The sequence below is a fragment of the Nelusetta ayraudi genome, unplaced genomic scaffold (genome assembly GCF_046127955.1).
Source record: "Nelusetta ayraudi isolate G7.1 ecotype Tasmania unplaced genomic scaffold, CSIRO-AGI_Nayr_v1 ptg000017l, whole genome shotgun sequence".
NCBI classification, from domain to species: domain Eukaryota; kingdom Metazoa; phylum Chordata; class Actinopteri; order Tetraodontiformes; family Monacanthidae; genus Nelusetta; species Nelusetta ayraudi.
The window spans coordinates 2,041,766-2,069,645 of NW_027466067.1; the positions used below are offsets into that span (position 1 = coordinate 2,041,766).

Here is a 27,880-nt window from a genome sequence, read left to right on the forward strand (position 1 = left end):
GCCGATCGGAGCAGTGCCGATTATTTCCCGGGTCCCTTGCCGGGTTTTTGACGCGTTATAATTTACATTTGACAGCCTTTCCTAAAAATGAATAAATAAATAAATAAAAAATAAACACCGTGCAAAATCTGCATAATTTGCTTACACATATGATTCATAAGACCTTCCAGTTCTCATTTCACCCACTAAACATCCTTCAAAAGTCATCTGGGGGTGTCCGCGGGCGATGGCAGGGGTCGGCAGAGATCGGCAAGGGCTCGACAGGATTCTAAAGGGGTTGGGGGGAGTCAGCAGAGGTCTGTGAGGATCAAGCGTCGGCAAGGCTTGGCAGGATTCGAAAGGGCTGAGTGGGCGTCGGAAGGGGTCAACTGGTGTCGCAGGGCGTCAACAGGGGTTGCCAGGATTCCGAAGCGGTCGGGACTCCATCCTGGAGCCTTCTGCCTATTGGCAGCTCATCATTGGTCTTCTGCTGAGATGTTCACTTTTGTTTTTGTCACCGAGGTCACTTTTCCTGGTCCCTGAGTCCCGCCAGCAGGGGGAGTCAGTGAAGGGATTCCAGGGCGTCACATTATTCTTTAGAAACAAACAAACAAATAAACAAATAACAACAATGCAACTTTTTGTGTTTAGCGGCTAGAGTTTTGTCAACATTCAGAGAAATACATCCTGCCAGGTAATTGAAGCAGCATGATTGCATGTTTGGAAATCAGGAAGGAGACGCGATTTCAAACAACCAATCATAGATTTGCCTGATCAGAAAACATCTTGAAACCATTTTAACGAGCTGTAAATGATGACATTGTCAAAGACAAATCTGACCAATCTGAACCGGTTTTGGCTGATTGTTCACATTCACGCCTTCTTCAAAATCTCTCCCAAGATATCTCCCAACAGACACGACCAACAAGGTTTGGAATCCTTTAAACGTACCAAACAGATATTAACCTTAATATAGGTATCGTGTGTGTGTGTGTGTGTGTGTGTGTGTGAGTAAGAATACAATAAAGAATCCTAACACACTAAATTTTCCAACAAACAAGTGAAAGTTGCAATGACTGACATTTTTTAAATTAAATCATTGCTTTATAGAATAGCGTATTTTTTCTGGAACTACAGTATAAAGATCCCTGCGATGCTGCTACCAGGAAAGCCCTTTTTTTTTTGCATTTGTGATTTATTTTGTTTTTCCCGTTCCAACGGCACACTAAATTGTTTGTGTGTGTATTAGTTAAGTATTCATTTTCTGTCCGTTGGTGCATGCAAGTATTAAACGCAGCCTTGTGATATTAGACATCGTCTCTTGCAATTCTCAGATTGGAAAAAAAAAATTCATGTCCAAATGTTGCTAGGGACTGCTACACATGCAGGTGATTCTCCAAATCCAGGTTGCACCTCAACTCTTGTCTTATTAAGTTGTCTTGCTAATTTATATGTGTAATTCTCACTCATGCTACCAGCTAACAAGCGAATACCCCAAATGAGCCTCCCTTATATTTTTAACATCAACTAACCTCAACATGTTGACTTTGGCTCACTGTGCCAAGAATAACTTCAATGGAATAACTTTATATTCCTTGAAATGAAGTTCCTTTTAATATGTTCATCTTTATTTATCAGCCAGCGCCAAAAGTTTTCAGTTGTTTCATGTTAATTTAGGGCCACATTTCATTCCATTATCATCATCATCATCATCATCATCATTATTATTACTATTTCAGTTTTGATCATGACAGGGAAAAAGAAAAAAACTGAAATCTTGAGGAATCGTCAGCTCTGATATTTCGTAGTTCACTTTGGCATCCTCGTCGTTCCATTTAGTCCGCCTGACTGAAACAAACGCAAATCAGCATCACATTTTGTTTGAAGGTAGTTACTTAGGGAAGGTTTTTGACGTTTTTTTGAAGGTTTTTTGTGCCCCCACACGCAGAAAACACCCCACGGTGTGAACTCACTATTTGTCAAGAACTATAAGAAAAAAATAACAAACAAAATTGGTCACCACCGCATCAAACTTATAACAACAAAGTAAAGTGGAAGAGACAGCCAGTGTAACAGTCCCCAAAACAGGCTGAGTCAGAATTTGTCTGGACCAAGCCGGCCTTCTCCTTCTCTTCCTCATCTTCTTCCTCCTCGAGGTCAGAGAGCAGACCAGCGATGTTCAGGAAGCTGTGGCACCCCCTGATGAGAGAGCAAGACGAAGCAGAAGCAGCAGTTCCTGGGGAACCAGAATCAGAGATCCCGGATGCTCTGCCCTCCTTTGAAGCGTCCTCATTATTAGGATGTTTTGATTCTTTTCTTTTTTTTTTTCTTTTTTTCTCTCCATTGAAAATCAGATCAGAGGACGGTATTTTTTTGTTAATTTTCTTTTTTCGCCCCTCCTCATCTCACCAGTGGATCAGGGAGGTGTTGTTTAGTGGCAACAACAAAAGAAGCGCGCCTCCCGTGAGACTCTGGGAAACAAGTCTGAGACGATACCAAAAATGAAGAAAGAAAAACACTAAACTTGTCTGACTGTGGATAAAAGGGAAGGTGGGGCTACAAGTCTGCTCCAGGACCGCCACCTCCGGCTCCACCTGGGACACCTGACACGACGCACAGCAACTGGCTCACGGTCGCTCGCAACACGGACCAATGGTGCTCTCCAGGGACATCTGGGAGGAGTGGCGGATTAGCGGCGCCATCTTTGGATCCACCATGGACGAGGTCGGGAAGAGCTTGTACCAGCCAATCACCATTGTGCTGAGGTCCAGCTCCTCCAGTAGAATCCGGGCCATGCCCATGAAACATTTGCGATCCATCCGTCCATAGTTGCCCCATACGATCACCTGAAGGAAAAGGGGACACAGATGAGCGGATTCCAGGGTTCTCAGCAGAAGGCTATGTCATAATGAATGACATTGCTGAGACCCCATTATAAATTCTTGTTTTAAGGTCCAGTGTGGCCTATGCTTTTTGTATTGGTAAAATCTTAATACTACCCATAAATAAATCAATATATCAATGATAGTAATCTGGTTGTGCTAAATTTAAAATCAATATTGAACAGCATGTAAATGCGGATATAAACACATTAGAACTAGATTTTAAAAAATGTTTTTTTTAATATATATACTGAATTCAATTTCTCTACACTGCCAAGACGCAATTGTTCAGTATTCATATTATTGAAATCTTCTTTTACTTAGACTTATATACTGGTTTATACATCTTTTCTGAAAGTGCTGCCAGTTTGTCAGCCGCAAGTCCATGGGGTGGGCTGAGTCCAAGGAGGGGAAGCTCATTTTGAGACTATCATAAAATGCATTTGTTTACTTATACGTAAATTCTACCCTCAATTCCTTTCAAGAAAATGATCTGTGACCCTGTTGTACCAACTAGCCGTCTTTTCCAGGGACTTGACCATTGTCCCCTCAATGGCCAGCAGAGCTAGGTTGCTTAAACTGCCTTTGCCCATTGTGTTGCAGTTTCAAGACTTGAGCTGCTTTAAACAGGAGAAGCTCCTCTCTACACCTGCAGATGTAGCGCCAATTGTTGCCACTAATGACAAGTTTGTACAGCTGAGGTATTGCACTGTCCAACTGCATGTCTTTCCGAAACAGCAAGAAATCACACAGCTTTCCTCTGTTGCCCTGCAAGTCCTGGTTTGAATATAGGACTTGAAGTTCAGACCTCAGTCTCTCTGAATCAAAGCCATAACTTTTTAGGACACTCATATTATCTGCCATTATGTGAAGCTTGCTGGCAACTAGCTCGCTAGCTGGAGGTACTGCATGAGGCTCGTGTGAAGTATGACCGCCTGTGAGTGCTTTGTGACGGGGGAGAGGCTCATCAGCTCCCGCTGTGTCAGAAGTCAGAGTCTCCAAACACAAGCAACTACAGTCTACAAAAACACTACAACTTGATGCTAGACGTTTTTACCAAAGACAAAGTCGCTAAGAGGATCAGTAAAGTCTCCGGATCAACTCAAAACAACAGAATGAAAAACTTGAAAACTGCTCCGGCTGATGTTTATACTTCAAGATCGCTGATTCACTCATTTTACTGTCAATCAAAAAGGGATTCCACCTCAAACAGATAATCCAATCATCATGCAGAAGCCGAGCGTCCGGGCCAACCGAGGCCAGCCCACTGCTCCATAGACCCCCAGAGACGCTGAGTGTCCAATGGGCGGGACAAAGCCCAGCATTTGTCCAATGACCATCAAGTTTCGCTGCAGTGGAACAACCCACTCTATGCTTCCCCATTAAATACAATAGACGCTCAACGTCTACACGGTCTAACTGTGATGCTGCGGGGATGAATGAGAAAACAGTTGTGTCAGTTACCTGCGGTAAGTAGCTGATTCTGAACAAAAAATGAATGCGTTCTATCGCATATTTAGTTATTGAAATGACACACAACAGTACATATTTGACCACTTATTTTCTGACATGTGAGGGGAAGCTGAGCTTCCCTTGCAGTCTTAGAGTAATCGCCTCTGGTGTGTATGCGTGTGTGTCAGTGTCTTCCCTTTACGAGTCGACACGGTGCCCCCCCTTTCCCTGAGCTTGATCTCAACATGATTGCGCACACAGCAGCTGTGAGAGAGAGTGCAGCAGGCTGCAGCAGCAACACACACCGACACGCATTCCTCCACTGCCCATTGCGCTGTTCCCTTTCGGCTTTAACTAAATAATATTGCCGACCGTCATTCTCCTCACGTGCCCAAGTGAAGACCAAGTGAGCCAGGTAACAAATGAAACAAAACAAGTGTATTGTTTAACTGGCTAGAGTTGCCAACCGTCTCTTAAAAAAAAGAATTGTCCCATATTTGACAATGAAGTGGTGTGTCCAGTTATGAATCGATACGGGACGGGGTTTGTATTTCTGATTTTGTTTTTTTATTTTTATGCAAACTCACGTTCGTTTCCATAGAGTTCGACTTCACAACCGTAATCTACAAACACAACACATGCCTAATGCACCTTAGTTGGCAAAAACAGCTGCAGTTGTGGAATCGATGCAAATCCACAAACACAAGTCTAAACAAGGTACAAAACAAGGATTGTGGTGCAAATGAAAAAAACGCGCTGCATGACATAAAACATACTTAATCATCAAATGCGCTGCATCTTAATTCTCAATGTTCTGTTGTTCCCTATAAAAGGATTCTCACGGCGTGTCATCAAAACGGGAAGTCGCCATCTTGGGGACACTCACACTGCAACTACACTGTGTATGTAGCAACACAACTAGATTATTGTTGCACAAAATGGTTAATTATTGCTGTCTTTTTGGCTGCATGACCGTTCAGACCGAGAACAACATCTGAAATACTTCAGACTACCAAAACTCATCACAAATTAGAGAGAGGAGTGCAAAAAAAAAAACTGTTCGAAGAACGGAGACGTTTCCGGCTGGCACAAAATATGATTTTATTGACACAATTATGACTGTTAACAAGTTCAACATAATTGAAAAAGTGATTGCTTGTCATTGGAGATGTTCCCTTTTCTTTATGTCACATAAAAACACTTCCTGATGCTTTTCCGTCCATTTTTTAACTCTACCAAGCACTTGATAAGCTTTGGCTGCTTGGTAACGATGACAAATAATATGATCTCAAGAAGCAGTGTTGGTGACCACTGCATTAGAGCATCGCTTACATTGGCTTTTATTACACACATGCTATCGATTAGCTGAGACTGTATAGTCGCACACTATATGGTTATAGGTATCTAAACCTTTATAACTCTAAAGGTCTTCAGCTGTGTTTGGGCTTGGAGAAAAGGCGAGGTAGTTCACTATATCTGGATATGATACTGAAGGTAGAACCGCTGGGTCATCTTTCAAAGACAAGGGGGGTAGCTCGTATAGATCTTTACCTCCTATCAACGTAATTTTTCATTATATCGCTGTTACTCCAGCTGACCAAGTCCTTCTCTGTATTTTTTTGCAGCTGACATGCGTTCCTCTTGGCTTTCCTGTAGTTTTAGTATTTAAAATTCCACCAAAAATGTAAATTCAACACGCTGTGGTTTACATCGGAGTACCTCCATTATGGCCGTGCATCCGGGTAACGTGGCAAAAAATGTGACGTCGGTGAAAACCCTCTATTTGAATTGTACAGTAATTTAGCAGAAACCAACCTGTTGATTATTAAACATCTACATCAGACTGCATATGACTATTGGCAATAGTCATATACAGTCTGATGCAGATGTTTGATAATATTCTCATAATACATATGTAATTATGTCTTAATTGCACTTTTATTTATTCCAATACTATATTATAATAAATACATATGCAATCACAACAAAATTGCATATGTATTGCACGGTAATATAATATGCCTTTAATAAATCTTACAGTCTGCGGTTTAACGCGCCGCACAAGATGCTCTTTTTTTCCACTTGAGCACCACCTCCTCAAAATGTCTGTGCACGCCACTGCCGCTAAAGGATGATAGACAGAGGAGGAGGAGGAAACGTTGAGGAGATGACGAGTCCAGAAAGTAAACAATAGCTCACGGATGCAAAAGGACCAAATGGCCAAATCGATCAGGTTTGTATTTGGGCTGTTCCACTCCTGGAAGTGTCTCACCTGCACAACCTTCCCCTGCGGGCTCTCAGAGAAGACCAGGACCTGGTTGTAGAGAGGATCAAGGGACTTCCTCACTGCTTTGGTCTTCTTCTTGGCCACGCAGATGCCGTTCTCCAAGAGGTAAACCTTGATGTAGGCCGCTGAAACAGAGAACACAGACAATAGTCACCTCAAAGACGTCACGTTTCCATGTCACACCGTCACTCTTTTATTTGGCCAAACCTGTCATGATGTTTGTCAGAGGGTCAACCAGTTCATTGGGCAAATATTTCTGCAATTTGATCAGTCATGGGCTGATGTCAAAGTCCTGCTCTTCTGGCCTGTCCAGTCCAGTCTAATTTAGTCAAGTCCAGTTTAGTCTAGTCTATTCTACTGTATTCCAGTGTTGTCTAGTCCAGTCCAGTCCAGTCAATTCCTTCTGACCAGTCCAGTCTACTGTACTCTACTCTACTACAGTCTAGTCTAGTCTACTTTAGCCTAAACTAGTCTAGTCTACTCCAGTCTAGTCTACTTTATTCAAGTGTTGTCCAGTCCTGACCAGTCAAGTCCAGTCCAGCCTAATCTAGTCTAGTCCAGCCAAGTCCTCCTGATTAGTCCAGTCCAGTCCTTCAGTCCAGTATTATTTCTATCCATATCTCACCACTGTGAAAAAGCTTTGCTCTCAAATAAAGTTCCACAAGTCTTGCTGTAGTTGTTGTGTCAGTTAGTCCTGGTTCCTGTTTTTGTGTTTGCCAAGGACTGACCTGGAGGTCCTTTGGAACCAGGTTTCATGGTGAGTCCCCTGGCCTGGACCACCTCTACCTCCAGGCCCCCGTTTCTCTCCATTAGGCCGATCTCTATGTCACCTGCGTTGATGCAGACAGGGGATTGAGGGTAGGCATACGTGTTTGAAACTCAGACTACACACAGAATTGCTCTCCAAACAGGTTAGTAAGGGAACCTGTACTCTTCTTTGTGAAACACTCAGACTTAATGTCTCTTGGCTCCTGAAGCACCACCTGCTTTACATCTGTATCATCACAAAGACATCATCAGGGCTCTGATCGGCCAGGATTCAGGGTGGATCAATTGGTAAAGCAGATTGTCTGGTAACCAAAGAGTCAGTGGCTCCAATCCCAGCTCCAACTGTCCAAAGTGTCCTTGGACAAGACACTTGCACCCTTAGTTGCTCCCAGTGGCTCCTGGCAACACAACATTGGTGTGCGAGTGGGGCAGAGGAGAAGCACTCCCCATGAAGGGGCTGAAAAGTTTGCTTATGAATAAAAAGTCTCTTTGGCGAAACTAGATTTTTAAATTGAAATTTATATTCTCTATTATTTATCTTTTTTTAAGCTTTGCTCTCAAGGTCCAGCTAAATGTTTAAAACAGAGTCTGAAGACGCTACAATAAAAACCTGCTCATTGGTCTCGTGGTAGATTGTCCCCCTTGAGACTGGGAAGTTGTGAGTTCCATTCTCAGCTGGGTCATACAAGTGACTATGCGATACCCATTCCCTCCATTCTTCTAGTTTGAAATGAGACAGACAGAAGTGGGACTTTGACTTTTAATGGAAACAGGAGTTTGTGCCCCTCCCCTCGCCAACCACCATCACTACCGAACCCGTCCAGCCCTGGCTCTCTCTCTCTCTCACCCATGGACGTAGTCGCCAGTGTCTGTCGGCCTACGAACTGGGCCGGTCCCATCCCGTCCAGGAAGTCGCTGAACTGGGTGTCGGACGCCAGGCACATGCCACTGTAGTTGAGGCTGCAGAGAGATGGAGAGAGGACAATGAAGGGTCAGTGAGCGGCGGCAGGGTTACAGCAGAGACTCAACCCCAACGCCGACCCAACCCCCTCCCTCACCACCCACCGACCTCCATTGACCTCTGTGTGTATGAAAATCATCCAATGCTGAGTGCTTTGGTGGCACAAAGCCAGGGTTGTGTGTGCTTCAGTGTGTGTGTGTGAGTGAGAGAGAGAGATATATCTGTACTGACTTTCGCAAGGGCAAAAGACTAATTGTTTTTCAAATGTTTATTCTGGACTGTGCCCCGGCGATAGACCAGCTCTGAAGCATAACAGGTTATTGCAAAGCGAAGACCCGATTGAATTTGCTGTTTATTTGTCCTTTTTCTTATAGTTCCGCAGCCGCTTTCTGCCTGAATTTGACCCCCTCAACATACGTGCACACAGGTCATAACCAGCCAAAAATTTCTTTTTTTGAAAGAATTTTATACATTTGCTCAATAGCGCCCCCTACAGAGAGGCGAACGTGCTTCGAGCCACGTCTTTTGCAAGGACGAAAGACCCATTGTTTTTGTAGTGTTTTCCACATGTGCATGTGATCCTCAGCTACATTTCAAACACTCTGGCCAAGACTATATCTTTGACAGAAAATGCACTATTTGACCTTGTTTGCAGATATGCGAAAACAATTTAAAAGATTTTAAGAACGTACTCCTCCAAAACCGAAAAAAACAAAATTGGGGGCGGGGGCGTGTCATATATTGTATAACATAGGCAAGACTGTGAAGATCAAAAACTCTTATTTGAAATCCTTGAGATCCCGGTAGTTTATTTTTAATGGTTTTTTGTTCATGCACGTGACAAAATGCAACTTAAAATGCCCTTGTTTCAAAAAGGGAGGGGCTAGAGTCACGAAAAAAAATACTGACGTGTACTTCTTATCATCACAACTATTTATTCATGTAGGTTTCCCCCTCACGTAGAAAGAAAGTGTTCAATTTCCATCATTTGAGCCAAAAATGTCATAAATTAATTTCTGTTCACATTTGACCCTTTTTTTTAACCTTGATCAATTTTTACGAAATTTGGCAAGCAGGTCAGGACTGTTGAAAACATTTTTTTTTAAAGCTACAATGACAACTCTATGTGCTCCATGGTGCCACCTACAGGCAAAAAACAATACCTACACTAAAAAAATTCTCACAGCAAGTTCGAATGTCCAAACATCGTGGAACCAAAACCCACGCGTAGCTGTGGTCTACCTACAATTCATTCTCTCAGGCAAAGCCTCTATCGCCAACAGAAAAGGCACAAATTGAGCTTGTTTGCAGGTACGAGCAGAAAAATCAACAATTTTTTCAACGGTGTCTCCACTAAGACTGCAATAGCGCCATCTTGGAATGTCACACAGGAGACAAGAACCCACCCGTCCATGTCGCAAAGCCTCTGTCTTTATTCCATACCAATTTTTTTTTTGACAATCAGGAAGTGAGCTATTTCCACAGAAAGAACAATGACAGAAATAAGATCGCAACATTCATTTGTTGTGTCATAAATCTGTTTTCACGAACAACATTTGCCGCAAAGTGCTCTCAGGTTACCAGACCGCAACATTCGCACCTGTTTCAGGTGCCGCATTCGTGGGCGTGTTTGCGCCTGCATGTCATTAGCGCAAAAACCTTTGTGGATACCCGCATTTGTGGCGCAAATTGCAGCCGCAATCCCGCCGCAAAATGTGCTGCATCTTTGAGTATCTACCCCTTAGTTTATGACCCTCTGCCATAGGATGTGAACCCAATGTTTTGCACGGCTTAGTTAGGTTTCCATATTATTTTTACATGACATGATATAAAACGAGTTTTGATTCTCCCCCATTTTTTCTTTCTCAGCTGTAACGCCGACTGACTGAGCCTTCAGTTAATGTAGCAGGTAATGTCACTGAAATATGTTTGTGAAGTCAGGAGGCTAAATATTAGTGGCTTTTAATATTAACTATTTAATATTGTATTAATTACATTTCAAATATTTAATTATCAATTGTATTATTAATTCTGTGTTTCGTTTGTATGTTATGGGGGATTTTCAAAACCCTTTGTACTTACACCTCTTTTGAATATTTTCATGTATAGTACTCATTTTTAAATGTCGTTTCTAACTAGCGCTGAAAATATTGATTTGTTATTGCAGCTAATAGATCATCATGATGTGACAGATCAAGTTGCACAGTTAAGTTTTTTTCTAAAAAACAAAAAAATGAAGTTTTAACAGTGATACATATTGAGTTTTTATTATAAACTGAAAATGGTCATTTGAATGCTGCCCTCCACCCCCCCATCCTGTCCCACCCAGTCTGTCAGCCCCTTTATACAGTCAGAAGGGGGCGATGTGGGACTCAGCTTTAGCGTTAGCAGCGTTATCGACTCACTTGCCCTCAGAGCCATAGCTGTTCATGCTGTCCTCGATGGACTCGTGGCTGACCTGCCGGACGGTGCGGCTAGGCATGTCCACGGCCAGGCCCGTCTCCGTGCTCCTCTGGATGCCCCCCCGTAGCCTGCGGCCCTCGGGGTCCACTGCAGGAAGGCCCCACCCACAGAGAGAGAGAGAAAGACAGAGAGAGAGAGAAAGTAACCTAGTTGTTCTTACAGAGATTCGTCCAGCGTTGCCGACCCCTCCCTCTCCCCCCAGTCAGAGGAGCTGCTATTGGCTGTGCTTAGAGCTAGATTGTAATGTCATCGCTTTATTTGCATCATTGCTCATTGCAACAAAAATATATGTTGAATATTGTTCAGAACAACAAGTTAACTTCTGAGAGAACAGAGACTGCCAGAGTGACTGATGTGGTTTTTAAGCTTTATTACTTTTATGATCCACTAGGGGGAGCCAACACTAACTAGTGGTTAGTCAAAGTAGCCAATTAGGGAGCAGAACCAGAGTGGATGAGAGAAAAGTCATTGTTTGAACAACATTTGAAACATAAAACAAGGAACATTCATTTGCAGACTGGACACAAAGGTATAAACAGCTGATATGACCGTGGGTCGGGGGAGCATTAGGTGGGGACTAAGCAGGGGGCATTGGGTGAGGCCTGGGGGGAGGAGGGACTGGCACCAGGGTACGTGAGCAGGAAGAACGACATTCGAGTCGCACAGTCTCCAAGAGCAGGTGCAGAAAAATGAAAATTTGTAACCAAAATATATTATTAAAAAAAACAAAAAAAACAAACATGACAGGGCGCCCAATACTGGCTACATGAAGCAACAAAGTGGCTACGTTGCCTGCTGTGTCAAAGTCAACAGTGTGTCTGTATGTTCTTCCCGCTGTGACCTCATTAGCATCCGAAGGAGGACGATGATGATGATGGTGATGATGAAGATGACAATGACGATGACGAAGATGGTGATGATAAAGGTGATGATGAAGAAAATGATGATGAAGATGAGAAATTACTCCAATAAGGTCCAAAAACAAAAAAAACCCTCCAAAATTCCTCCTCAGACAGAGTGAGTGATCGATGAGCGCTATATGGGACCTGTGACTGCGAGGTGTCTTCTGTGTGTGTGTGTGTGTGTGTGAGTGAGTGAGTGTTCAGGCACATAATGAAGACCTCTAGCAGGAGGTCTTTGATCATGTTTATAGGGCAGGACAGGAAAGTTATTTTCCCCTTAGTAGCGAGAGAACACACATGCACACGCATGCGCACACACACACACACGCACGCAGGCACACACAACTGAGTTGTCACTTTTTTTCCTTTCTGGATATACAAAGTAGCTTTTTACGAATAAACACACAAAAATTTCACACCCAAATTTCTAAATCTTTTGACAGAAATCTTTGAAGAAAAAAAAAAACCATATGTGCTGTGGTTTGATTTTGAAATTTTTCCACGCGGCTAAAAAAAAAAAAAAAAAAAAGGAAAAAGAAAAGCTACAACACAAGCTGAAAGTTAATTGGACCAACCTGCTATGTTTTACCTGCCAGGTGAGCCAGTGAACAGCAGCCAATCACCAGTCTGGAAAAATGCTTCTTTGCTCTGATTTTGATGAGAAAATATTGTCCCGTCGTTATGAGGAAAAACACAAAAAACAAAAACCCACCGCTGCGGCCACTGCTATTGGATTTTCCTGGCTAGCGTCTCCTCCTTACTGGCACCCCCTGCTGTCACAGAACGTGCTAGAGGCCCAAACAGCGTGGCATTTTTTTCCTCCAGGTTTGTTCGGCACTGCGAGGCCAGGGTCCGCACTTGCCGCTTCCTCGGGCAGCACCGCCACTTATAGACAGCGGTGTTTGACGGAGCTCACTCACTCAGTCAGTCACTCTCTCACTCACCTCACCATCTCACTCACACGTTGGGGTGACACAGCTCTGATTAGAGAGTGTCCCGAAGCGCCACTATTTCCATCGCTCCCGGGGGGTGGAGGAGTTGGCAGATTTGGGTTAGTTGGTTCGCTCCACTTCCTGTGTCAGCCTGCCAGCGGGTCTCACAGCTTACTGGGAGAAGAAGCCTTGTATCTTTAACTGGAGGCTGTAAACCAGGCATGGGCAAACTACGGCCCACGGGCCATATGTATCACCATTTAAGTTTTTTAATCCGGCCCTCCTGAATTTTTGAAAATTACATTAATAGTCAGTAAGTCATTAAATACAGTCCGTGTACCATTCGTTCATTTGTTTTTCAAAATAAACAATAAAATGAAAAAATGAAATATTGCCTTGTTTTCTCAATATTCATTCCCAAAACCAAAATGGAAAAACAGAAACAAGTGTTTTTTCCGATATCCGATTCTGTGCACAAACGGAAAGTGAATAAAATCGGACACCGTGCAGTTTCGGGCGTTTCATCCCGTTCGTACATTTGCATTTGCAGCAAGTTGCGTGAAGCAGAAGAGAAGTCTCACCGGACTCACGCCACAGTCAATTGACTCGCGAGGAGATGGCGTATGGGGGTCAAGGTTGATATAAAGGAGACATGGCTGGATTGGAGGACAATGCTGATGTAACACTATGAACATAATTAATGTGTTGATTTCCCGTCCTGCCATTGGTGGCAGTGACCCTACCCACGTGATATACACAATTCACTTACCACATCAAGCTGGGCGGGCTCTAGGTTCTTATTTTTAGGTTTTTGGTGCCGTATCAAGTGAGTTTAATAATAAAAATAAAAAACCTTGCAGGCCTGAGTCGACGCTTGGGAGCGGTGTGGTCAAAAACGTGACCGTTTCGCTGAAACAGCTGAAAATAAAAATAAGTGCACTGTTTGTTGAGTACTCACTCTGTTCGTTGTTTGTTGTTGTGAGATAGATGTAAGAAAGGGAAGAAAAGAGATGAGAAAGTGATGAAAGATGTAAGATGAACGATTGCTCTGGTTGAAGACGAGATGACTGAGGGAATTGAGTTCGCTGAGGAGATGTACACGTGGCCCGACACGCCGTCAACACGCACTGCTTTCCACCTCATTCGTTGCTAAAGATACAAAAAGGTCCAAGGAACACACCAGTCGTGTTCTCTGGCAAACACTAAAACATACATAACTTCAGAATAAGAGCATTTACAGGCAAATGCTGCGATAACACAGCAGGACAATATTTTCAATAAACCTGAGTGGCCATCACACCTACATCCTCTACTGCTCAACACTGGAACGTAAAACTAGTACATTAAACATTGTTGGAAAAAAATCAATTCACTGAAGAACCATACTGTACAAATGGCTGTTGCTGGGGTAACAGAACAGATTAAACATATTACAAGAACAACTTTTCCAGTGGTGCCAGCGCCTCACAGAGTCCAGCAACTTTGTGAATGCCGTCCGCAAGCTCCGCAGCCCGACACTTTGGGCAGTGACTGTTTCTTTTTTTATCCACTCCAAGATGCAGACCTCACAGCCGATCAGGCTTCTGCAGCAGGTTGCAAACGTTGGCTTGTCGAAAGGACCTATAAATTCAAAAAGATAAATGATCCAGCCGTAATGAATCCAACAAACAATTCCCAGCATTTGGGATGTATAATAACCTGAACATACAGAGATTGTAGCGCCTCTGAACTTACATTCTAGTTTTACAGTACCAACCTCTGCAGACAAGACAGCAAAAGACCGATTTCAAAGAAGCTACTTCGGCCTCTTACAGAGACCGGATTGTTGTGAGTGTTGATTGTGCAGATCCAGTTAAGTCCTTGATGACCTTCGACACATCTTTTAGTCCCTGGGCTGCCTCTACGACTTCTTCAGTTTCTGCTGCAACCTCTTGGAGGCCAGTATCCTCTCTTCGACTGAAAAACATTTTCCATGATTTGACCTAATTATTTCACACAGTTGGCAACACTAATTGTAAGCTATTATGACATTTGAAATGAAAGGTGTCTAACAAAAACATGAATTGAAAATTAATTATTTTAAATAATCTTCACTTACCTCAGCCTCCTCCTTTTGTTGACTTGGAGCAAATCTCGCTGCTCTTCAGGCACTGCGAACACCTTTCTTGAATTTTTCTTCTAGTATGATGGCCCTACAATAACAAAAGGGAGTGATGCTTTTATTATCTTTAAAGTATTTGCTGTCTTTTTGATTAGTTGTATCTTATAGGTGGGTTAAATATGTAAAAAAAATAGGGCACTGAAAAAGTGTTGGAAGAACCCATCACAACTGTGAATGCACTTTGATCTGAGGATAATTCTTAAAGTCCGTCCATCCATCCATTTTCACTACCCTCTGGTTCTTGCACTCAGGTTCTTAGGGGTCTGCTGGAGCCTCTCCTCGCTGACATAGGGTGAGGGCAGGGTAACACCCTGGACAAGTGGCCAGTTCATCGCAGGGCAACAGAGAAAAACAATAATTCACACTCACACACACACACACACACACCTGTAGTCAATTTGGAGTTCCCAATTCACCTCACATGCATGTTTTGGACTGTGGGAGGAAGCTGGAGAACCCACAGAAAACCCACGCAGACACTAGGGCAACATGCAAACTACCACACAGAAAGGCCCCAGGAGACCCTGGGAATTGAACTCACAACCTTCTTGCTGCGAGGCGACAGCGCTAAGGTAACCACTGCACCACCGTGTCATCCAACCATAAAGTCATTAAGGTTAAAAACCAAACCAAATTGAAGACAGAAAAAAAAACGTTGTTGTCCTAAACAATGTTCCACGTATTTATTTGTCCCTCCCACCAGGTTTTTCCTTTCTTATGCAGCTCTACAGCGTTTGTTACAATTTCATTGATGCCAGTGATGCTCACGAGGTCATGACGTCACTTAGCAAAAATAGAAGCGTCTATTTCCCTGCCAGCTTGGCTCACAGTATTCCGATGTGGAGCACCAACTGTGATGTAGCACACAAAAAGTATCTGATGTGACTCACAAAAAAAAGAAAAAGTTGTGATGTCGCAATTAGAGGAGCCAGGACTCATTAGTTTGTCTCCCAGCAGAGGGATATTAATAAACGCAGCACAGACACGAAAAATAGCTGCAACCCATTCAGAGGCCGACATGCACAACCCATGATGGAAGGGAGGAAGGATGGAAGGAAGGAAGGAAAGAAGAAAGGAAGGAAGGAAGGAGGGAAAGAAGGAAGGAAGGTCACACCCTTGTGGCGCGCGTCGCTTTGCAGACACACATTTCAAGTTGTGTGGGAGCAGACAAAATCAAGAAAAAGTTCCCGCACACTGTTCAACTCTCTTCCTTTTCAACCAGACCTTCATCAGGCATCATTTATGGCGTCCTTGAATACGTAACCATATATATATATAGTGTAGTGCATGGAGTAAAGCAATCAAAAGGCTGGAGGGCTCAACAAAGCTGTTGGGCCTCACCTGTTAGGTAATAAACACACAATAGCACTAATAAATACATAAAAAATGAATCATCCTATATTTTGGAGGCTTTCATAACAATAAAGGGTTTAAGAAGGATGATGATTTGTACTTACCACATGGTACATCTGGACAAGCTGCGATTCCTTTATGAAAGTTGTGTGGGAGCAGAAAATTGTGGTGAAAGGGGACCAGCAGCACCCTGAAGTCTGGCCTCAGAGGTCTGGCCTGATTGGAGGACTGGCAGCCAGGAGGTTTGAACCAATCTGGACCGGTTCCCCTCCAGGCACGGTGACCAGAATCCAGAAAGATCCACCAGGCCATCAACCGAGGTGACGCTGAGTCTGAGTGGATTTACGTCATTTTCAAACCCCTGACTGAACCACTGGAGACTTTTATTTTCTTCCCAATATTCTGCTTTTAAGATAAATAACAATTTATTAATTTAGTTATTATTTATTAATTTATTGCTTATCCTGGACTCCACTATATTCGGTGTCATTTAATTCTACTTTGTCAAACTATTTTGTATTGAATGTCCTTGTGGTATTGTGTATGTTAGTCTGCAAAGTTCTCAAGCCAATTGCCTCTGGTGGGACTTAATAAAGTTATAGTCAAAAAAAAAAAAGAAAATGGTAGGGATGAATCGATTCACCTGTTGGCTAAGAGGATGACAAACAGTGCTTGTGGACATTGTGAGAGTGTGACCAAGGCAAGGGTCAGAGCTGATCGTCTAATGGTTAAAATGGTTAAAGGACAGAGGACCGTTTGCTTTACGTCGGTCCTTACCCTCAGCCGGCCGAATATGACGAAGACGGGATAGCAGAATTTTTTGACTGGTATCGGACGGTCTCGGGGGGGTGTTTTTAATTTTGAAACAGAAGCCTTGTACTACTGCAGAAACGTCGGGTTACATACACATGTAACGCGCCCAGAGAGCAGGCAGAAATACATTGACGACTATCACAAGCATCAGGACATTTTTGAGGGGCCCAAGTGGTACAAAGTGGGCAAAACAAATAAAAAAAACTGTCATGCGAGTAAAAGGTATTAGTCAGACGCGAGAGGCTTGCGAGCGGGTCAACTTTGACAGCGTGAAGGAGGTTTTCTGAGCGGCTGGACAGAGACCGTTATACCAACCCCTCAGCGTGACATTTCCCGCAACATCACAGAACTATGAGTGTCATGATGCCGCATGATCAAATCTTTCCTACACAGGAAGAAACATTTCTGGAAAGTTTCAAAGACGCCGTCAAAGAAGTTATTTAATCCTCGACCTGACCTCTTCCTGTCCAGAACGCTACAGGGTGAGGACCGTGTCACTGTCTCACGAGCGCCCCGCCGTCTACCTTCCCAGGATCAAAATAGATTAGACCAAATAGTTTAGATCCTAATTTTCCCCTGAACATCATCATCATCATCAACAACAACAATGACATCAGCGACATCAGCAGCAGCAGCAGCAGCAGAGACCAGAGGAACCATCCTCCAACAGTGGCAGCAGCGGCAACAGCAACATGCCCGCCGCCCCCCCCCTCCGCGGCCTCGGCCCAAATAGAAAGAAACGTCCCCTTACTGCGAGCGCTCTATCACGCTATGCCTCGGAAACATAAAGACATTCTGCCCACAGCTCACTAGACTTTGTTCACGCTCTGTGCGAGTTGGCTTTAAATCTATTAAAGGGTAACATCCCCCTGTCTTCGGAGCAGTACAATAAACTGTGCCAGAAAAAGATCCTCAGACTGCGGGCCAATAAAGAAAGTGGGTTGAAGCAGAAATGTGAGGCGCTCAAGAAACAGTCGGGAGGATTCTTCTTTCCTCTGCTGTCGGTGGCCGTCCCGATCTTGGGCAATCTTTTGGGAGTGCTCATCAAGAGATAGACGGATTCTCAAAATGAATAACGCTCGAAAAATGTTTTTGGTGGCTCCCCATCAGCTGACCGCAATGACTCTGACCATCAGACAGACGGCTGAAGATGATTTAGACGACAAAACAAGAGCCGTATTAAATGACCAGAGTTTGAATTCCTACGAAAAAATTTAAAAGTATGACGATCTACTTCGTCATTATTTAACACTGATCAAGCAGGACGAAATGGAACGAATACGCTCATCCGCTTCAGCGGATTCCTCAAATTCAACAAATTCCCCTCAACTACCCCCACACCAGGACGAGGACCGAATTGGACGCAGTGGGCAGAGAGACTCTTGAAAGTTTGGCCGCCCGCGATTGCGCGAGTGCCCGGTACATCTTGAAGAAAGTCGCTGTAGAAGGGAGCGACATTGGTGGCGCCGGCAGGGTTGGGGGATGGACGGAGAGTGGGGAGTTTGTCTACCGGGGTAGGGTAGTGAAAGGGTCGCATCTACGGGATCTGCTCAAACACTTGACCTCGTCTTTCAAAAATCTGCAACATACACGGTTGGGATGGAGTTCTTTTTTAAACCTATCTATTCAATTATATTTATATGTATTTATTATCTATTTTGACATGGTTACATTAAACAAACATCATACAAGAGTATAAGAGAGTTTAGATAGAGAGTATATCAATCAATCAATCATCATGTAGTAGGTGTGGTTAAAAGTGGAGGTACTTTTTCACAGACAAAGTCTCTTCCCAGTTGATGCAGCTGTGAAACAGCCAATAGCAAAGCAAAATTGGAGATGAGATCTTATTTATGTCTCATTTACATCTCCTAGACATAAATGAGCACTAATTGAGACCAAAGTGGTTTTCTTATTCTTCTCAAATGTCTCTCCTGAGAAATAAGTCTCACAGTGAGCACTGTGTGAGTTCTCTAAATTATCTTACAACTGTCTCTGTTCCTGGTCTCAGCGACGAGACAAATGAGACATATTGTACTGTTTGAAATGTCTCATTTTGATATCATTACTTGAAAGCACTTTCTCAATTATGTCTCAGTGAGATTAATCATGGCTCCGTCTCTCACAGCTCACTATTTGAGTTCTCAGATTCTCTCACAGTTGTCTCTTTTCTAATGTCTCAGAAAAAGAAAAATGAGAGCAGAGCAAGCATGATCTGATATTAGAAATTAAATTTCCATTTATCACACCAAAATTTGAGAATCCATTCATGCAATTGATTCATGCAATTTTTGCACAGTGTTCAACTTCAAATCATGTTGTTCAACTCAGTAATTACAGTTTTGACTTCCGAAATTGTCACCCTGCCTTCGCCCTAAGACAGCTGGGATAGGCTCCAGCAGACCCCCATGACCCTGAATTGGAATAAGTGGGTATAGAAGATGAATGAATTGGCTCTTCTCTGCCCTTTGCGGTTGCCACACTTGGAAAAAGGATGACCAGTGGAAAATTGGCAAAAGGTTGATTTCTCTGATGAATCATCCATTGCACATATATATATATATGTACATATATATATATATATATATATATATATATATACATATATACACATAATTAATGTTTGAATATATCGAATGAAACCTAAAATATATGGAATGAACCTTGAATATATGGAATGATAGTCTGAATATATAGAATGAAACCTCGAATATATAGAATGAAACCCAGAATATATCGAATGAAACTGGACTGATGTCATCACTACCTGCATCTTGTGCATGAGCCAGTCAGCTCGCAATTTAGTTGTAGCTATTCTCGAGAAAAACAACAGAACAAACACTGGACTTAAGATAGATGAACATATTTTTAAAGCATCGACGCCGAAATAAAACATCTGATTAATTAGCACTTTTAAGGAAAACCAACATTCTGTATGCAGTTACGGTACGTTTGGGGGGAATACTCGCCGCTATCTTTATTTTATGTTCCTACGTCACCAAGTGCTTTCCGTGTTTGGATGAACACGCAGGTTAGGAAAAATGTCTTGCATCACATTATCCGGTACTTACACTTTCAAGATGCTCTGCTGCAAGAGGGATGTCTTGGAAGCAGCCATACTATGCCTGGGTGAAGTCCGTCCGTGGGAAGAGATTGGCAGGTGAGTTGACGCCAACCTAAAAGTTAATGTTTCTTGCTGTAACTTCAGTCTAAAAGTAGCTGTTACTCAGTTAACGCCAGTTGATATCATCAAATATCTCGTCATCAGTTTGAACAAACTGCCCAGTTCACTTACATTACATTAGCAAAACGTTAGCTTGCTACAGTTGCATGCTAACGTTTTGAACTTTGGGTTAACTTACTAGGATTTGACTTATTTTTTCCCCATTGACTTCAACTATTCATTCATTACTGTCATTCCCAAGATTAATGCTTATGTTTGCAAATACAACTGAACATTACTAAAGGTACTTTTAAGTTGCAATGCTGTCGGGTGTATATAGCAATTAGTAACAAACGTGTTTGAATACGTTTAAGGGACTGAAATACAAGAAATAGATTATAGATAAGGCACGTGTTGTTGTTTTTCATTATGTCCTACATTATTACTTGTTTAAGCCACTTTTCCCCACTTGCTCAGGTTCACTGCTACCAGATAGTTCACACTTTTGGCTAGAGAACACCTAGGGAGGTTGCACAGGATGCCTGTTCCAGCCTGTGTGGTGGCCTCCATTAGAACTTCAACCGCATTTTAATCTCCTTAATTCTACAGCTTTGAATATTACGGCTTTCAATGTTGGTTTATATTAAAGGAGCTACTGTTTTGTTTTGTCACATCATACAAATTATTTTAATCAGCAGAGAAAAGTCAGTATTCACACATGTTTTAATAATACAGATTAATTGACTGATGGTTGTCTTGTGATTTCCAGGGAGTTTCATGGGGCAGCGATAGTCTAATGCTGGGCCGAGGTGGTATGTTGTCTGTGTTTTGTGCTGAACGGGTAGATGCATCCTTGACCCCCTGCAACACGCTGGACACAAAGTCCTTCCTGAAGGTAAAGTCTTTCTTGGCCATCCTTGCTGTCACCACATATTCTCCGGCACCTTTGGAATACTACGAGTTTTTCTTGTTTGAGTTCCATACACACAATACATCTGGCCGCTACATGGCCGCTACACCCCCTGTGTACAAGTTCCCCTGGGGGTGCTGTTTCGGTACCTCAATCCCCCAGGGTCCAAGCGAGACGAAGCGAGTTTAGTGGTGACGTAGCAAAAAAAAAGAATGTTGGTTTTGATATCACAAAAAGTGGTGTGCCAAAGGTAAAACATTATTTGTGCAGCAGAAATGCGTAAAGCTGGTGAGAGGAATGTTCATGTTTTATGTTGTTTCAGTAAATTTGAAAAAAAACAATTTTGTCACCATTTTATCTGGGTGGGGGGGGCACGGACATTTTTCTTCCTCCAAGGTGGGGCATGACAGAGAAAGTTTGAGAACCACTGCTTTAAGGGCTGTTGCTTCAATCAGACATTCCAGTGGAACACAACACTTAGCCTAGAACACACACACTCACCACTCACACAGACACACACGCGCGCACAGACACACACACATACACACTGCTGCCAGGGAATGAGCAAGCAGCTTCCAAAGTAGAGGAGGAGCTTCCAGCTGGAACTGAAACAACTCAGTCAGGCAATTTTTGTTTTTAATTTTGCTAGTGAAAAAGTTTGAGGCTTGAAGTCGCTTGTTTTTTTTTTGTTTTGTTTTTTAAGAAACAGTCGATGGTCTCAGTTGAGATGGACTGCAGGTCCCCAAGATGATGCTCGGAACGACAGCCAGGAACGACAGAAGGGAATGACAGCCGGGAACAATGGGAGGGAACGATGGCTGGGAACAACAGCTGGTAATGACGGGAGGGAATGACGGCTGGGAGCGATGGCTGGGAACGATGGAAGGGAACGACGGCTTGGAACGATGGCTGGGAACGATGGCTGGGAACGAAGGATGGGAATGACAGCTGGGAATGACGGGAGGGAACAACGGCCAGCAATGATGGGTGGGAACGACGGAAGGAAACGACGTCCGGGAACGACGGGAGGGAACAACAGGTGTAATGACGGCTGGGTATAGGGTTGCCGACCGTGCACTCAAGTTGACCCTGCAAACATTTATATTAAAGAAAGAGGCTTAATATGTTAGAATTACTACTGTCATTTACATTATAGTTGTATTGTTTTAAAACTGAAAATATAGTTGAATTTTATTTGAAGAAGAAACTGTTATTTAGCATATTTTGAGAAATTAAATTATTGAATGATTATCTGTTTGTCATGTACTCCTGCTCCACTTCCTCTTCCTTCTCCACCGCCTTTTCTTCCTCCTCCACCCCCTCCTCATCCTCCTCCTGCTCGTCCTCCACCTCCTACATCAACTAGGTCAGTGGTCTAGTGGTAGAGTGTCCACCCTGAGACTGATAGGTTGTAGGTTCAATTCCCAGCTGCGTCATGCCAAAGACTGTAAAAATGAAACCTATTGCCTCCCTGCTTGGCACTCAGTATTCAGGGTTGGATTTGGGGAGTTAGATCGCCCAATGATTCCCGTGCGCAGCACCGCTGCTCCCCACCACTCTCCCTCAGGGGGTGGGTCAAATGCAGAGGACAAATTTTGCATCCTCTTCCTCTTCACACTCATCCCCCTTACTCCTGCTCCTGCTCCTCCTCCTGCTGCTGTTTCTCCTCTGCAACACGTGACTCCATTCATCTCTCTGCCTGCTTGTGGCCTGGATGTAGTGGCTCCCCAGGCCTCCAGGGGGCCTCGATGCTTTTGGTTTGACACTCAATCACCTGAGAGCTGCCATTTTTCTCTTCTTTCCCTCTCAGTGTATCAGTACGTCACTGGTGGAGGAGCGAAGAAGAGAGGATGAAGAGGGAAAAGTGGGAGGTTCACATCTTTTCACCTCCGCCCTCCCTCCCTCTCCTAGTATATGACCCCTTCTCCTCTTCCTCCTCTTCCTACCTCCTTGATTCATTCATCCTCTTTGCCGAAGGTACACACACACTCCCTCCACCCCTTCCACTCTCCCTCATTGATTAAAATTCAGGACCCTCCTGCAACACGTGACATCATGTTAAAACCCAGCAGCATTTTTTTTGTTTGTTTGTTCTGTTTTTTGGCTTGGAAAAAAGAAAAAAAATCATTAATAGAAAAAAAATGACATGACAAAACCTTGAACCTCCTCACAGTCCAGGAAGAAAATTCCAGTCTGTCCTTCCTGGAAGGAATCTGGGATACAAGCCTGCTCTCACAGGGAAATATGGGCTCAAATAGAGTCAGGAAGCAGCAGCAGCAGCAGCAGTCACAGCAGAAGAAAGATGTTTTTTCCACCCCTATCTCTTCCTGATTAATTGGTCTGAATTAGTCGTAGAGAAAAGAAAGAAAAAGAAGAAGAAGAAATACCTTTGAATGTTCTGAGAGACTTGGCCCTGTTTCTTTTGCAGTGTCACTGAAGCACAATAAATTCATCAGATGTGCCGCTATTATTGAAGTGAGAATTATTATATACTAAAAACCAGTGTTGGAATGGTTTATTGAGTGCAAAGAGCGCCAAACTTGCCAAAGAAACTTTTGGTAAATGTATTCAAAAACGAAAGAGTGAATATTTCTTGGTGTTGTAAAACACAACAAAGTGTCTGGAAACCACATTTACAGCAGCAAAATATCAGTCAATGGCAGTACTACAAAATGTCAAAGATATTCTACACCAGCCACCACTCCACACTCTGCACTGTCCCTTCATACTCCTGTGCATGGCCTACTGATAAAACAAACAGCAAAACAATATTCATACTTTGAAAAAGAGAAAACAGACTTACACAAACAACATTTGGATGGATAACAGTGAGTGGTTTTGAACTTCAAAATTACGACATCTTTTCGAACATGGAATGGTTACTTATGTTGTTAAAGAGACATGTTCTCTCAGGGGAGTGGTGAGGCAACCTCTGTGTAAAAGAAAATGTGTTGCAGTTTCAGACTCAGTACACTCATGTGCACACACGCACACTCACACACATGCTGGTATGTTGGCTTTGTGGAGACGCCAACCTTATCGGCCACTAGCTGTGTGTGACGTGTAGCAGTCCATCTGCCGCAACCGCCGTGACCGGTATTATCGTTTTACTCACGCACACGCACACGCACACACACACGCACACGCACACGCACACCACACACACACAGCAAAGGGACAAAACAGTGACTCTGGATCTGCGTCCAAGACACAGCAGTTACAAGTGGCCGAAAACAGGAAATTGGGTGAAGCAAAGATAGATAGATAGATAGATAGATAGATAGATAGATAGATAGATAGATATTACCAGGTTTAAAGTTATTGGCGCTGAGCCGTCGTTCGCAAGGGCAAAAGACCCATTGTTTTTCAAATGTTTATTATTGGGGCTGAGCCCGACGAACGACGGGGCTCAAAGCGAGCCCCAATTTTGACCCCTTGAACCTAGTTAAAAAAAATGTTTTCTCAATTTCTCATCTCATACGCTCTAATTTTTTTTCTCGACAAACAGGAATTGAGCTATTTCCTTCCTTCTTTTTTGAACACTCAATGTCAGAAAGAACAATGACAGAAGTGGGACTAATCGGCCTTTCCTCGCCGCTCATGAAAACACTGTGGTTCTGACAGCTTAAAAAAATACATTTTCAGCATCCCCAGAACCGCAGCACGCGCCAACAATGTTATTTTTTTGTTTATTTTTGAGACAGAAATAAGATGGTAAGATTAATTTGTTGTCTCATTTTCTGACTGTCTTTGACTGCTCTGCACTGTCTCTCAGCTTGCCGTCCGGGTTGGATAAAGTACTCTCACAGTGTGTCCATGAGGGTCCACAGACACTTGACACCTTGAGGAGCAAAAAGAGGGGAGAGAAAGGAGGGGGAGAAAGGAGTGGTGGCTCTCTTATGTCAAACGTTTTTTGCGGTTTTGGGTGATATCACATTATTTATTTTTTTTGTGAATATTTCCGTACAGTGTACTCGTACAAATGACAAAACACAACTTAACCCACCTATGTTTCAAAAAAGGGAGGGGCTAGTGTCACGGAAAAAGCAATACTGACATGTACTTCTTATCAAGGTCAACAATTTAGTCATGAAGCTTTCCCCTCACATCGAAAGAAAGTGTCCAATTAAAATAATTTGATGATCCAAAAATGTCATAACTGGATTTCTGCTCACATTTGAACCCCATTTTGACCTATTTAACCTTGATCAGTTTTGACGAAATTCGGCGAGCACATCAGGATCGGTGAAAACATTGTTTTAATGCAACAATGACAACTCTAGGTACTCCATGGCGCCACCTACAGGCAGGGTTTACAGAAGTCAGAGGCGTCTGAATAGTCAGCAGGCATCTGAAGGGGTCAGAAGGCGTCAGGAGGGGATCGCAGGCATCGGGAGGTATCGGCATGTGTCGGGGACGTCGGCGGGTGTTGGGGGGGGTGTTGGCAGAGGTCAAAAGGTATAGCCAGGGGTTTGCGGGATTCTGAAGGGGTCGGTAGGCATCGCGAGGGGTCGGCGGGTGCCGGGGGGCGATCACGATGATCGGCCTCAGCCCCATCAACGCTGCTTGTAGCTTTAATTAAGTATTATGTATGTATGTTGTATGTTATGTGTTAAGTATTGCTTGTTTATTATTTATCTATTTATAATTCTTGTCTGCTTCATACATACAGTATTTTTTTCTTCTATGACTGGCACAATAATAGTAAATACAGGAAGGGAACAAAAGTATGAGTAACTGCTGTGAGAAGGAGAAGAGGTAGGACCGAATAAGCTCTACTTCTTCTCAATGCCTTTTTGGAGATTCAGAATTGTGGAATTGTGAATGTGTGATGTATGAAGATGTAATCAACACGCATTTTTTAAAAAAAAAAAGCTGAATCATAAACCCTTGATTGATTGATTCATTCATTCATTCATTCATTCATTCATTCATTCGCACTGATCCTCAGTGTGGGTATTAGTACCTGCCCAGAAAACTCTTGCAGGACCTACAATAAACTACACCACCAGAAACTCCAAGCATCAGGCATCAAACTCCCATAACTCACACCGCCCACGTGTGTATGTGTGCACACGTGTGTGTTTGTGTGTACATGTGCGATTGTTCAACATCAACAAACAGCCAGTCAGTCAGTTGGAGGCCATTCTGCTAGTGAACGATCAACAAAAAAAAACCCTGCTGCCCTTTTACATTGTTTCCCAGCAGACAGGTGACAAATCACCTGCCCCCCCACCCCAAATCCTCCACTCCCACCACTCCACCCCATCACCTCACAACCCCCAGCAAGGCCATCTGTTTTGGCCTTGCTGCTGCACTCACCGCCGTCGTCCTCGTCGAAGGAGTTCATGCAGGGGAAGTACACGGCCAGGGCCTCAAAAGAGGCTGACAGGCTGATGCGGCTCTGCGATCGCTCCATGTAGAGGCCCGGTGCCGGGCCCGGCACCTCGGCCGCCCTGGCCAGCCGCGGCTGGGCATTTTTCACACGGAGTACAGCTCGAGGCGTCTTGGACAGCTGTTGGTCTGCCCCCTGGCGGCAGATCCTCCTCCACCCGGGAAAGAAGTAGCAGTAGTAGTAGTAGTAGCAGTAGTCGTAGTAGTAGTACAGTCCAGCACCAGTGAGGAGTTGTTTTTGTTTAGAATGATCAGGATGTTGCTACGATTTCAATGTTTTAAAAAAAAAAAAGTTAGAGGTGGATAAACATGGTTATGGGAGAAGGAAGTTTGTTCCATACAGTTGGACGGTTTCTCATTCCCTCTTTTTACTACAGTTCCTGGATTTCACAGTTTGTTTTTAGTGGCTCTTTCTGGGGAGACAGAGGACGAAGAAGAAGAAGAAGAAGAAAAAGAAAAAGAAAAATAATAATGAGAAAAATAATAATGAGAAGAAGGAGAAGAAGAAGAAGAAGAAGAAGAAGAAGAAGGAGAAGAAGCTAAACACATCGTTCTCTTCACGTCTCCCTTGTCTTCAGACGCTGCTGCTGATTCTGCTGGTGGTGGTGGCAGCAGCAGTTTGGCTTCACTTCTGGAACCAAAGGACTTCGGATTTTCTTCTCCCTTTTCGGTCCGTGCTGTCTTGAAGAAGCTGCTGCGGCTGCGGCTGCTGCCTGTCCCCTTCCCTGGGTTAGTCAAGGTTCCTTTTTGTCGGCCTGTGTTGCCATCGTCCTCAGGCTCCCATCCAGCCTGCGCCGTCTTCTAGGCAGGTAAACAGACTTTGTTCCGTCCCCGCCTTCCTCCTCTTCACGTTCGTCTCCCTCGCTGTCTCCCCTTCTGTGCCTCCCTCCTTCCTCTCCACTGCCGTCCCTCTCTCCTTCCTCTTCACCTCCGTCTCCCTCACTGTCTCCCCTTCTGGGAGAGGCGGCAGCTGCCTTCCCGACTGTTTGCAAAAAAGGCTGCTCTGGATCAGGTGCTGGTGGCTCGCGTGGTCTTTCTGTGACTGCAGCAGCTGTTCAATCTGTTGCTTCACCTTGGATGCCAGAGATGCGAGAGCAGCAAACGTCCGGCTGCAGATGCTTGTAGATGGACGCTGTGACGCCGCTCACCGTCTTTCCCACGTTGCTCGGACGCTCCTAGGAGCTCCGGAAGGAAGGGAGGAAGGAAGGAAGGCAGGAAGAAAGGAAAGAAGGAGAAGAACGTGTGATGGCAGTGCAGCAGGCGAGGCTGAGCCGCTCGACTGCTTGTGTCTGACTGGACTCATTCACCACTGAGCAAGACGGTGAGGGAAGGGGGGGAGAGGAGGGAGTGAGAGAAAGAGAGAGACGGAGGGAGAGTGATGGTGGTGGGGAGGGGGGGGGGGGGGCCGTCTGTTGCTGGCGCCCGGACCAATCATGGCTTGGATGAGGGAACAGGAGGGG

General features: G+C 43.9%; 1 protein-coding gene across 5 annotated transcripts; it reads right to left on the reverse strand.

Annotated features, from left to right (window-relative positions):
* Positions 1–1,618: 1,618 nt before the first annotated feature.
* Positions 1,619–27,718, reverse strand: rims4 (regulating synaptic membrane exocytosis 4). Of its 5 annotated transcripts, none has more exons than XM_076024655.1 (7): positions 26,349–27,718; positions 10,735–10,879; positions 8,216–8,328; positions 7,329–7,430; positions 6,586–6,725; positions 2,583–2,825; positions 1,619–2,178 (listed from the first exon to the last, which is right to left on the reverse strand). In XM_076024655.1, exons 1-6 carry the CDS (start codon positions 26,443–26,445, stop codon positions 2,607–2,609), a joined length of 816 nt encoding a protein of 271 aa, XP_075880770.1. In that variant the 5' UTR covers positions 26,446–27,718; the 3' UTR covers positions 1,619–2,178; positions 2,583–2,606. The 5 variants fall into 5 exon arrangements, with proteins under 5 accessions (XP_075880770.1, XP_075880771.1, XP_075880769.1 ...); XM_076024656.1 differs by having other exon boundaries at positions 2,574–2,825; XM_076024654.1 differs by having other exon boundaries at positions 1,619–2,825.
* Between the last annotated feature and the right edge of the window lie 162 nt (positions 27,719–27,880).